We start from the raw sequence: 12,560 nt of genomic DNA, 5'->3' as shown, positions 1-12,560 counted from the left end.
CAGCAGGAATTCCCAGGGGTTCCAACTGTGTTGAATCCACAAAGGGAAGAAGGCTCCGTCCCGACCAGTTGCCTCAACGCAACAAAGACGAGACTGCCCAGTTGGCGAACCTCGAACGGTTGCACCGCATCCTCCCCCTCCACCATCATTTACACACACCTTTTGGGACTCGGACTCGACCACCCACTCACGCGTGTTACCTATTGACTTTTCCCTTTCAAGAACTATCGACGGCGGTTTTGGCTTGCAGTACCTAAATCACTCTTAGCTTTTTTCACATGTCTTGAGATTCCCCGCACCAAGAAGAGAAGCAGCTCTCTCATATCACCGAGCCAAGCACAGCACTCTTGTGTTTGTTGCCCACCATGATCAACCCCATCTCGTTCCGGCCGGGGCCGGTGACGTTTTGGACGACGCTGGTCTACCTCGCCCTGCTGATCCCGATTGTCATCATCAACGAGACGGTCCCCCCTGCGCCGGCGGCGGCGGACGATGGCAAAATTGAGGGGGTGAACCTGACGGAGGCGTGGCTGGACCTGACGAGGATCACGAGGGGGTATCATCCGTATAACAGCAGGTTTAACGAGGAGGTGAGGGGGTATTTGCTGGGGAGGGTGGGGGAAATATTGGAGGGGAGTGGGGTGGGTGGGAAGAAGGGAAATGTGACGGTTTTTGATGATTTGAGGAGCAATGTTACGGGTTTGATGGCGGGGAGCGTGGTGCCTACGCCAGGTAGTGCTCAGGTGGCGGCGTATTTTGAGGGGACGAATATTTTGGTTTATGTTAGGGGGAAGGGGGATGATGAGGGGGATTGGTGGAGGAGGAGTGCTGAGGGGGGAGAGGTGGAGGGGGTGAGAAAGAATGAGAGGGGCTTGGTGTTGGTTAATGCGCATTACGACTCGTGAGTTCTTTACGATGGGTGATGTTTTGAGGGGTTGGTGATACTGATGATGGTGATAGGGTTTCGACTGGGTATGGTGCTACGGATGACGGCATGGGTGTTGTTACCTGCCTGCAGGTGATCAAGTACTTTGCTCACCCGGATCACCAGCCGGAAAGGGGCATTGTGGTGATGCTTAACAATGGCGAGGAGGATTACCTGTACGGTGCGAGAGCGCTGGGACAGCACCCGTTGAATCCGTATATCCATACGTTCTTGAATCTTGAGGGTGCCGGTGCTGGAGGACGGGCAAATCTTTTCCGGACTACGGACAGAGAGGTCACGGCTGCGTATGCTGGGACTTCGGACCCCTTCGGCACGGTCATTGCTTCTGATGCCTTTGGGCTTGGGTTCATCAGGAGCGGTACTGACTACTCGGTGCTTTACGATGTGTATGGGCAGCGAGGACTCGACCTTGCTTTCTTCAAGCCTAGATCGAGATACCACACCAATAGGGACGATGCTACTCACACGTCGAAGGCCAGTCTTTGGCATATGCTCAGCGCGGCTATCCACACGACCAGTAAGCTCTCGGGGGATACTGGGGATACCTTTGTTGGCGCTCGGCCTGATGGCGCCCGCAACAAGGTCCGCAATGGCAGCCCAAGCAATGGAGTGTGGTTTGATCTCTTTGGCAAGGGGTTCGTCAATTTTGGCCTGAGAGGCATGTTTGCCTGGTCGCTGACAGTGCTGGTGGCCACACCTCTGATCTTGGTGTTGGCCACGTACATCCTTCACAAACTGGACAAGTACTACTTTTTCACCTCAAGCGTCAGGACGTATGATCAGCCTGACTTTGAGCCAGTGTTGGTCGGCGGGTGGAAAGGTGCTTTTCGGTTCCCCTTCGCGTTTATTGTTTCTGGGGCGCTGTCGCTTGCGGTGGCCTTCTTGATGAGGAAAGTGAATCCTTTCATTATCTACAGTCATCGGTATTCTGTGTAAGTTTCTCTCTTGGGGATTAATGGGGGATGGTGTGGCTAACAACGAGCAGGATCGCTATGATCTTCTCCCTCTTCTACTTCACCTTCTGGTCCATTATGCGCGGCGCCAACTTTGCCAGACCCAGTGCGCTTCACCGGGGCTATGTCAACATTTGGTTGTTCATCCTCGGCTGGGCTACCCTCGTTGCGGTAACCGTGACGGAAGATCGCTTCAAGCTCGGTGCCGGCTACCCCATCGTCTTCCTACAGACCGCTGTCTGCCTGACCACCTTCCTCACTCTCTGCGAGCTCTTTGCCTTGCCCAAGAAGACCGCCTGGGGTCAGCAAGTTCGGGAGGATCATGAGGTTCACGATTATTACCAGCCCCAGTCGGGCAACAACAATACTCGTACTGAATCCCCTCCCCCATTGCCGCAGATCCCTCACCAACCATCTCTAGTGCCGCCCGCCACGCGGGACTCGAATGCTTCCACTCTGCGCCAGGGAGACGGTAACGACACGGACGACGAAGACGCGGCAGTACCGACTGAGCGCACGCCGTTGGTGGGCGGTGGTAATGCCACGAGCGAGCACTTCCGCACGACCTTTGCTACGACGTATCGCCGTTCGATCACAGCGTTGGTCAATGGAGCTCGCAAGTACGGGCAGGATGGCGACGAGCCGTTTGAGCATGAGCAGGCTTGGTCTGGACGCTTGCCTTCTTGGCTGTGGTTTTTCCAGTTTTTGATTCTGGGGCCGTTTACGATTATCCTGGGGGCGCAGACGGGATTGATGCTCGTGGATGCTGTTCATCAGACTGGTGCTGATGGGAGCAACTTGCTGCTGCCGTATTTGATTGTTTTCGCCTTTACGGTGTTGGTTCTGCTGCCCATTACGCCGGTCATTCATCGGATTAGCCATCATATTCCGGTTTTCTTGTTGGTGGTATTTGTTGGCACGCTGATTTACAACTTGGTGGCTTTCCCGTTTTCAGAGGAAAGTCGGTACAAGGTGTACTTTGTTCAACAGATCGATCTCGACACGGCGGATAACCGGGTGTGCTATAACGGGGTGGATGAGTATGTTCACAAGATCATTGCTGAGCTGCCGTCGGCTTCGGGGAGGAATGTTAGCTGTGGGGAGTCGAAGCGGGCGGAGCTGGTCAGTTGTTGCTATGACGGGGTCGATGTTGCCCCTCGGCTGGGAAGTGAGACTCCTGAGGAGGACACGCCAATTGAGGAGATCTACAAGAGCCTTGCTACTGTCACTGCCACGCGCGGTGAGGGGAACAAGGCCCAGCTGGAGATCGAGGCCGACAATACCAAGGCATGCTTCTTGGAGTTTAAGCAGCCCATCTCGGGATTCAATGTTCAGGGAGGTTCGGAATGGGATGATAGATTTGGGCAGTTCCCTGAGGGTGGGATTAAGCAGTTGAAGCTGTGGCATCGGCAGAGAGGGGAGAGGTGGGTTGTTGATGTTGAGTGGAAGGATGCTGAGAAGTTGGAGGGACAGGTGGTTTGTGCTTGGAGTGATGCTAATGAGGCGGGGACTATTCCTGCATTGGATGAGGGATTGAGATATTCACCTGTTTGGGCGGCGATTACAAAGTTTGCGGAGGGGTTGGTAGAGGGACGGAAGGGGTTTTCGGTGTAGAATAAGATGAGCAGGGTGTGAGAGCAGGGGGGAAGATGGGAAGCGTGAGTTGTGGTGTTCAGTGTGCCTGGAGTATTCCTAGGTATCGATATGGTGTATGAAACCTAATTGACCTTTCAGATGTTACGTAAAAGATTGAGCAAACATTGCGGAGTTTTGAGCAGATGTTTGCATGTTTTGCCATGGCTCACCTTGTGTCAGGGGTTGTTTGCTATTTCGGTCTCATGTAAAGTGCCGGCAGCACCCATTTCGCCTCAAGGACAGGAATATCCTGTCATTCTTTATTAAAGGCAGTCAAGCACAGATCGAACATGATCAGGCACCGGGTGTTACACCCGTTTGGTATTTTCTTTGTGGAACCTGTCATTGTGCTGCTGTGAACCTTAGGGGTATACTTCTACTACGAAAGGAGCGATAAGGGTAGAGAGAAATAGGTATACGGACGGAACTCTTGTGGCACTTGCTCTCTTGGACAGGAGGACGAAGACTGGGTTGGCAAGACTCGACAAGTGAGACGAATGTTGAGTATGGTTTGAAGAACTGCTCAGTCACTAGCAATTGAGGAGCTTCCTTGATGATAGCGCACCAGTGTAGACGTCTTCGAGACCCGTGAACGTTAATGGCGGCCAATTGTGAGGTAGCTTGTTTCTTTGGTCACATTGACAAGGCAAAGGATCTATCTCAGGGAGGCACGAGCAGTCTCACAGAAAGCTCGGCTCCTTTATTCAGGGCGGTGACTGTACCATACTCAAAGTCGTTCTTTCCTTCCCCTGGCTCTGCCGGCTTTCTTGGCTCACCATCTGGCAGTCCTCGACTTCAGGTTCTCTACCAACTTCTGTTTACAACTTCGGCCTGAACAATTCCATCTTCTCTTACCAAACTTGGAGACCTACAATTCACATTTAACCTCAACTTCTTAACTACCTGGTTTTAGGAACGAACAACTCTCACCCTCACTCAACTTCCTACCTACAACCACCAATCCCACACCTGAAATGATCCTCAAAGCCCTCCTCCTGGCGACCCTCGCCGCCGCCACCCCCCTCCTATCCCCCAAGTTAATCTCCCTGAACCCCACCGACTCCGACACCGAAATCTACAAATCCGTCCCCTCCTCCCCTCCCCAGGAAGTCTACCGCTCCTTTCACCCCCACTCCTCGAGAAGCTACCTCGAAACAGGCACCGCTGCCTTCCCCGCCCCAGCAGCTTGCACCACCGGCCCCGCCGCCTCCTCCAACGACGACAGCGGGTTCAACATTGGAGATTACACCCTCATCACTTCTTCCAACAAGACCACCAGCTACCAAGTCGAAAAGACTTGGTATAAGAAGCACCTCGTCTCTGGCCCTCACTGGTTCGGGTACAGCTCGGCCGAGGGACAGTTTGGGGCGTGGAAGTGCCAGTTTTTGTGCAATGCCGAGGAGGAGTGCAATGGGTATTTTGTCTGGTTTGAGGCTCGTGACGAGAAGGGGAGGGGGGAGACGATGAAGTGTAATCTGTTTGATGCTGTGTAAGTTTTTTGTGATCTTGATGGGTGGTGGATGGGGGCTTACAGAAAGTGAAAATATTATAGCATCCCCGAGTCGGCCTTGGTTTCTACCAATGCTACTGGCTTTGTTGCTGGCGGGGCGTATGATCGGATTTGCAAGGAGCATGTCAAGTCGACCTGAACAGGGGGGATGAGTTCATGGGCTGAAAGAGCGGGTCAGTGGTATCACTTTCTAGACAGAAAAGGCAGCTTTAGATGAGACAAACAACCAAGAGTTTTACTGCGTCTCCATCTCTGATTCTCTATGAGGCCATGGCTGTGACTCTCCTGATGTCTGGGTATCTCCATGGTAAAACTCCAGTGAAATGCAAATATCTCTAACGCCTGTTGTCCAATGTATATGCCCCGCAAGCAATGCACCCTCTCCATCTATGGCGATCCCTTCTCTCTGATGTGAGTTGCCGGAAAATCGACTCGTCTCTCTGAGTGTTTAGACGACGGCCATTGTATATCCTCTTGCTTGATGTGGACTTCTAAGCTGTCCTCACCCTCTTGTTTGATGGCGACACCATTGTCGGTGATAGCCTCTTGTTTGATGAAAGCGCCATACTCGATATTATCCTCTTCCTTGATAATATCCACCCCCTCTCTCTGTAAAACAACACCCTCCTCTCGCCCCAAAGCCACCGAGCGATGGCGCTCACCACCTACCAACTCCCTTACCACGACGCCTTCCTCCCTTCCCAAAGTGACAGACCGACGACGGTGATCCTACTCCTGCATCCTGTCACCGGTATTCACCCCCTGGGCCTCGGCCATACCAGCAAAATGCGCCTTGACCCTCTCCCAGGTCTCGGCCTCGACGTCCCTCTCTGTCGTTGACGAAGCCAAGTTCAGCCTTCCGACGTCGAGCTTGCCGTATTTGCCTGTTCCGTCTGGGTCGAGGCGGGCGACTTTCTTGGTATCCTTGGTGCCGTCGGGCTGAGATGCGCCGGGTTGGGAGTCGGGGTTTTCGGCAGATTGGGAGGGTTGTTGGTTGGAGGAGGTGGCGGCGAGGGAGATGATGTTTGCTTCTTCGAGGGCGTAGATTTGTCGGTTGAGGTGTTTAGATATGCGGTCGATGGTGCGGAAGTAGGATGTTTGGGCTGATTTGAAGGCTTCTTGGGGGGCGTTGGGACTGGTTGGGGAGGGGGGGGAGAGGGCGGTTAGGGAGGCTATTACGGGGGTTAGGAGGGAGGTGATGTCGCGGTCCGTGGAGGCGAGGTGGGAGAGGTGTTCGGGGAGGGTGAAGGGGGTGTGGATGTCGATTGGTTGTTGGGGGTTCATGGTTGCGGTTGGTTGTTGGTGTGCCGGGGTGGGTGAGTGAGTGGTGATTGTTTGGATCGTGGTTGTTTGCTAAGAAGTTGATGTGCGAAGAATCTGGTGTTGTGAGTAAAAAGAGGCGGCTGCTTATGGCAGAGTTCAAGATCGCGAGCTCAGAGCTGCCCCGCGAAAGTGAATGTGACGTGAAGCTAGGACCAGGGTCTTTGCGCTAAAACGGCAAGGGGTGGAGCTCGAGCACGGGCCTCAGACAGGGAGTTGCCTCGACACAAACGCGGAAAACTCCGCGGTCGGTTCACCTCGATCCATTCAATCACTGTGAGACGGAGACAGCGGTCGAGTATAAGTTGAAGAGATACATAGTCGTATATCTTCACTCACCAGGCACATCAAAACTAAGTGCTGCTTATCTTACAAACAGCTCAAACGATTAGATCACGATAAAACTCGATTCAGAGATATCAAAACTCTCCAAGCTTTGCGCTGGCTTCGGAGAAGACGTCTGGTTCATGAAGTAGAGCGCGTTGGGGAAGCGCGACCCCGCCAAGTGTGTGATCTCTCTCCAACGCCCACTTTTGCTTCAATTCTTATTATTATCTATTATCTTTCGTCCCAGCATTCATCATGTCAAACCCCCCACCTCAACCAACAGGTCAGGCCCCGCCTAGCGCCTCATATTCGGGGCAGCCACAGTCGGCAGGTGGTGCACCTGCTCCCTCACAGCCGGCGACGACCAGCACCCCATCAGCACAGAACCTCAATCAGATTGTAGGTTGTTTTCTCTGCTCTCGTTGTTCTGCCCCAACTCCTTCATTCGCTACCCTAAAGCCACACCGTTTCCGTCGTTCTGGCCCCATCCTCAACCGCCATCGAACGCCATTTTACATTTCAGAGTCGATATCTTCGACTAATAACGCCCCATTCAACCTTGTTGAGAACTTGAAGTTCTCAGAGCAGGCCAACGATGAGTACCCAACAAGTCGTGGAAGCTCGTAACCGCTATTATGTACAAAGCAGTCAAGCGGCGGAGAGAAAGGTGAAGCCGGTTGGTAATGATGCTAACGCGCGGGCCATTTATCAGGTTACCGACTATCTGAAGAAAAAGGGTTTCACCAAGACTGAGGCTGTCTTTCGCATCGAGACTGCCCATCTCGGTCCAGATGGGAGACCAGCAAACCGAGGCCAAGATCCCGCCGACCCAAAGAGGTACCTCAAGGCGTTCATTCTCATCAAGAACTGGATCGACAACAACTTGGACATCTACAAGTTTGAGCTTGAGAAGCTTCTGTGGCCCATCTTCGTCTACTCCTATCTGGAGCTTGTTGGCCAGGGCTACCATGAGGATTCAAAAACTTATCTTGCGACTCTCCGGCCACACTTTGAGACAGTTCACCATGACACACTGAGGTTGCTCAGCACTGTCACCCTGCCACAGCACATGAACGAGGACCCCACGATCAAGTTGTATAAGGAGAACAAATACCGGATTCCGCTGAATAATACTCTGACCCTCAACCTGTTTCAGTTCCTCCAGCGCGATTCCGATTCAGGCGGAAGCACCATCATCTACATTCTTCAAACCTTCTGCGCAATCGACAACAGCTCACGTGGTCCGATCGAGCCTTATAGTTTCGAGGCCGTTTACCGTCGGACCCAAAACCGTGAGTTGGACGAGATTGACGCGCAAGAGGGCATTCCCGGCGTCTTCACTGGCGTTGCGAATCGCGACGTCCTCGACAACACAGCCAAGTTGAAACTAGGCCCATTGCCTATGGAACCCGAGCTTAGAGATGACGTTCGCATTGAACTTGAGGAAGAAGACCAGTCGCACCCACCGGTGGACGGCCGACCCAGCTTGGTCGAAGTGTTTGACAAACGCATCAAGCAAGAAGAGGGTGACGACGTTCCATCGCGAGCTGACCTACCTCTCCCACAATCGCGAGCCAGGGATGTCGTCATGGAGATGCAAAAGGTGCGCGAGAACCGCGACAGGTTCCTGATTGAGGGTCGTACTGGGGGAGTTGGAGTGCCTGTGTCAGTTTGCATGTTTACCTTTCATAACACGCTCGGAAAGTAAGTTTCTGGTCTGCTAAGGGGTGAGTGGCTGGCCATTGTACTAATCGCAATTCTTGTAGCGTCTCATGCATGGAATTCTCCAACGATCACCAGCTAGTTGCTGTGGGCACCTCTGATTCCTACATTCGCGTCTGGGATCTGGAGGGCAAACCGCTTCGGACAACGCTGGACAATGAAAAAGACCTCAAGGTCAACAATAGGAAGCTGATTGGCCATTCGGGTCCTGTCTTTGGTATCTCCTTCTCAGATTCCACCGCTTCCCTTGACCGGAATCCCTACCTTGAAGGGTCCGGGAAGCCGGTAGACACCAGCGCGAAGCTGTTGCTGTCTTGTTCTATGGATGGTCAGGTTCGCCTGTGGTCACTCGAGTCCTGGTCTTGCCTCTGCATCTACAGGTCTCACGACGGTCCTATTTTTCGCGTGCTTTGGGGTCCACACGGACACTACTTTGCCACGGCCGGATGGGACAAGACGGTCCGTATCTTCACCCAAGATCATGCTTCGGCTCAGCGCATTATGGTCGGCCATGACACCCCGATCTCGGCCATTGCGTGGCATCCCAACGGAACATATGTCTTCTCGGCCTCTGACGAAACTGACAAGTCGATTCGGATGTGGTCTCTCACAACTGGCGGCTGCGTTAGAATTTATACCGGACATGCCGACTACATCAGCGCCTTGCAGTGTGCTCCCAACGGAAAGATTCTTGCCAGCGCCGACACAGGTGGCAATATTTTCCTTTGGGATATCGAGAAGAGCAAACGAATCAAGAGGATGCGAGGCCACGGGAAGGGCGGCATCCCATCTCTCAGTTTCAGTGCCGAGTCGAATATTCTCGTCTCTGGCGGGCTTGACGGCACGGTTCGAGTTTGGGATGTGGAGCTGCCAGCCGACCCCAGCAAGGCGAATCCCTTAGCCGGCGGCTCAGCCCAGCCAGGTCAACAGCCTGATGGGATAACTGTTGCCGGTGACAGCATTGCGGTGGCGGGGTCTGGTGACAACCGGTCCATCACTGTCGGCGGACAGGCTGCTCAGGTTACAGGTGCGAGCACCTCTGGGGCTGGTAGTGGGAGTGGCGGTGGAGGTGGAGGTGGGTCTGGCAAGAAGAAGTCGAAGGAGGTTCAGGTTACTCCTGATCAAATCAGCGCGTTCCCTACCAAGAAGACTCCGGTCTTGAAGGTGGCGTTTACACGGATGAACTTGGTGGTGGCTGGAGGATGCTATGACCCTGATCGTTAGGAGAAGGTCAAGGGAGGTAGCTGGGGTTTGAAGTAGCGTTTGGGTTATATCGGCGTCAAAACATGATCGAGGGAAGAAAAGGGGTTCTCGGTTTTGGGAGGCAGATACATTTATTGGGCGAGAAGCTGAGCCTGGCGTTATGGTCTGCTGTTTTTATATGGTAATAATTTATAAATACCTATCTCTTGCAGTGTTGAGAAATTGCATAATCACGAAACCGTATCACGCTGTTGATATGTACTTGAATGGCACCAGATGTTGATATGCTGGGGAAGGAGAAGGGGAAGCTCCCCCCTCCGAACCCCACATTGATGGCTGCCAAGAAAGGCTTAGTTCAACGACCTACCTGGGTACCTGGGTCGGGAGCATGTGCTACCTGCCTGCATTGCGCAACACACCTTACCTCCCAACTCGGAGCCCGGGACACCTACCCTCTCTATCGAACGTCACTAAGCAAGAGGTGTTGGCCGTGTAAATTGTCTCCAGCTCACATTTTCAAAGCATTTCTTGCGCAACCTTTTTCAACCTCGACCTCACGAATAACAGTTTACCACCATTTAACAATGGAGGACCCCTGGGCCGACTCGGCCGGCACCTCTCAGGCGACCGACGACACCACGACCACGACCACAACCCCCTCGACCACCACCACCAGCACCGCTCCCGCGCCGGCGACGGCAGCTCCCACATCTTCTTCTTCCTCCTCCCGCCCGTCGAGAATCACACCCCGCCGGCTGATCGCCAAACCGACCCAGCTCCAAGCGGTAGAAGATGACCCCCTCGGTCCTCTGGGAGCAGCTACCCCGCCCGCGACCACTCCCGCCGCGACGGAGGATGTCTCCCCCCCGGTGCCGCCCTCGAAAGAACTCCCCCTCCGAACGACAATGCCCGCTCCTCTTGGCGGTGCCAAGCGAGCCGGCCCCCCAGATCCGCACAGGATCGATGACGATGATGACGAGGGCAGTTTGTTTGCTGCTTCTGGACCGAGACAGCCCCCGCCGGTGCAAGGGGCGTTGCCTAGCCCGGTGAGGACGACGACGGGGGCGCCGCCGAGTGTGAGTGTTGAGCAGGCGGCGAAGCCGGTGTTTAGCATCACGGTGGGGGATCCGCACAAGGTGGGGGATTTGACTAGTAGTCATATCGTTTATTCTGTTAGGACGAAGGTATGTTTACTGAGGGGAAATGGATAGGGGGTGGAGGGGGGTAGGGATGTTAACGGGATGGCAGACTACCTCCAAGGCGTACAAAAACCCCGAATTCGAAGTCAAGCGCCGGTATCGCGATTTCTTGTGGCTTTACACCACGCTTCATGGCAACAATCCCGGTGTTGTTGTCCCGCCTCCTCCGGAGAAGCAGGCGGTGGGGAGGTTTGAGAGTAATTTTGTCGAGGCAAGGAGGGCGGCGTTGGAGAAGATGCTGAATAAAGTTGCGGGGCATCCGCAGCTGGGGCTGGATGGGGATTTGAAGCTGTTTCTGGAGAGTGAGAGTTTCAATATTGATGTCAAGCACAAGGAGAGGAAGGAGGTGAATTTGGGGGGGGAGTCCAAGGGGGTGCTTGGGAGCTTGGGGTTTGGGGGTGGGGGGAGCAAGTTTGTGGAGCAGGATGATTGGTTTCATGAGAGGAGGGTGTATCTGGATGCGCTGGAGAATCAGTTGAAGGCGTTGTTGAAGGCGATGGATGGGATGGTGCTGCAGAGGAAGGCTATGGCAGAGGCGGCGGGGGATTTTTCAGCGAGCTTGCATGCTTTGTCTACTGTGGAACTGTCGCCTACGCTGTCGGGGCCGCTGGATGCGTTATCCGAACTGCAGCTCACCATTCGTGATGTTTACGACCGCCAGGCCCAACAGGATGTGCTGACCTTTGGGATTATCATTGAGGAGTATATCCGGTTGATCGGGAGTGTGAAGCAGAGCTTCTTGCAGAGACAGAAGGCGTTTCACAGCTGGCACAGTGCCGAGGGGGAGATGCAGAAGCGGAAGGCGGCGCAGGATAAGCTTCTGAGACAGGGGAAGAGCCAGCAGGACAGGCTGAACCAGGTCAGTGCTGAGGTTGCTGACGCGGAGAGGAAGGTTCACCAGGCAAGGCTGTTGTTTGACGATATGGGGCGGTTGATGAGGGCGGAACTGGACAGGTTTGAGAGGGAGAAGGTGGAGGATTTCAAGAGTGCCGTGGAGACGTATTTGGAGAGTGCGGTTGAGGCTCAGAAAGAGGTTTGTTACCCGTTTATATGATCAGTGGCTACATGGGAGACTAACATCTTGGAATAGCTTATCGAGAAATGGGAGACATTCCTCATGCAGCTTGACGCCGAGGACGACGAGACTGTCTTTTACAGACCACCGGTTGTGCAGGCCAACAAGCCGGCTGGCAACACGGCGGTGGATAGGGCTCGTGCTAGGATTGATGAGGACTCGGATTAGTCGTTTGCTGATGGTCCTGTTGGTCGTGGGGGGTGTTCGAGGAGCCCGAGCAGTTTGGGGGATAGGACGAACCACAGTGGTGGTGGGAAGGCAAGGAGGGAGGAGTCGTCGAGTTCGTGGACTAGTGAGTGGAGTGCCGTGTTTGGGGGGTTTGCGTGGGTGGGATGACTTGGAGGTGGACTGTTGGAGGTGGACTGTTGGAGGTTTGTTACAGTGTATTGGGTAGTTTTGCGGCAGGCGATGGGTCATGGGTTTATTGAATGGGTTATGCTGTAGTGTTTAGAAACCCTGCGTAGCTGGAGGATGGGTGATGTTAAATCCAAGCATTCTCAACTCGTACACCCCTTTCGTTGTGAGAGCCGTGATAGATGTGAGAAGTATGATCACTTCACCTGCCCTTTTTTCGAGACTTCTGATATTTGTTTTTGTTGTTGTCTGTCCAAAAATACAACTTTATATTCCCACAGTGTTATAATACAAGGTTTTCCCTTTCCTTATTCAT

At 53.8% G+C, this 12,560-nt stretch overlaps 5 protein-coding genes across 5 annotated transcripts; 4 read left to right on the top strand and 1 right to left on the bottom strand.

Annotated features, from left to right (window-relative positions):
• Positions 1-141: 141 nt before the first annotated feature.
• QC764_203840 (uncharacterized protein) lies at positions 142-3,836 on the top strand. The gene is made up of 3 exons (XM_062944085.1): positions 142-901; positions 961-1,878; positions 1,932-3,836. Exons 1-3 carry the CDS (start codon positions 366-368, stop codon positions 3,511-3,513), a joined length of 3,036 nt encoding a protein of 1,011 aa, XP_062802873.1. The 5' UTR covers positions 142-365; the 3' UTR covers positions 3,514-3,836.
• A 231-nt stretch (positions 3,837-4,067) lies between these two features.
• Positions 4,068-5,294, top strand: QC764_203830 (uncharacterized protein). The gene is made up of 2 exons (XM_062944084.1): positions 4,068-5,023; positions 5,087-5,294. Exons 1-2 carry the CDS (start codon positions 4,509-4,511, stop codon positions 5,181-5,183), a joined length of 612 nt encoding a protein of 203 aa, XP_062802872.1. The 5' UTR covers positions 4,068-4,508; the 3' UTR covers positions 5,184-5,294.
• A 479-nt stretch (positions 5,295-5,773) lies between these two features.
• QC764_203820 (uncharacterized protein) lies at positions 5,774-6,328 on the bottom strand (the record flags this gene model as incomplete). Its single annotated transcript, XM_062944083.1, has 1 exon — positions 5,774-6,328. One exon carries the CDS (start codon positions 6,326-6,328, stop codon positions 5,774-5,776), a length of 555 nt encoding a protein of 184 aa, XP_062802871.1.
• Positions 6,329-6,601: 273 nt separating this feature from the next.
• Positions 6,602-9,870, top strand: TAF5 (Transcription initiation factor TFIID subunit 5). The gene is made up of 3 exons (XM_062944082.1): positions 6,602-7,090; positions 7,404-8,395; positions 8,458-9,870. The coding sequence occupies exons 1-3, from the start codon at positions 6,947-6,949 to the stop codon at positions 9,635-9,637; spliced, it is 2,316 nt and encodes a 771-aa protein (XP_062802870.1). The 5' UTR covers positions 6,602-6,946; the 3' UTR covers positions 9,638-9,870.
• A 143-nt stretch (positions 9,871-10,013) lies between these two features.
• vps5 (Vacuolar protein sorting-associated protein vps5) lies at positions 10,014-12,422 on the top strand. The gene is given in 4 exon segments (XM_062944081.1): positions 10,014-10,800; positions 10,865-11,848; positions 11,906-12,233; positions 12,248-12,422. 3 exon segments carry the CDS (start codon positions 10,201-10,203, stop codon positions 12,056-12,058), a joined length of 1,737 nt encoding a protein of 578 aa, XP_062802869.1. The 5' UTR covers positions 10,014-10,200; the 3' UTR covers positions 12,059-12,233; positions 12,248-12,422.
• Positions 12,423-12,560: the final 138 nt, after the last annotated feature.

This window comes from Podospora pseudoanserina, chromosome 2 (assembly GCF_035222485.1).
Source record: "Podospora pseudoanserina strain CBS 124.78 chromosome 2, whole genome shotgun sequence".
Taxonomy (NCBI): domain Eukaryota; kingdom Fungi; phylum Ascomycota; class Sordariomycetes; order Sordariales; family Podosporaceae; genus Podospora; species Podospora pseudoanserina.
This window is presented reverse-complemented; position numbering and strand designations above follow the sequence as displayed.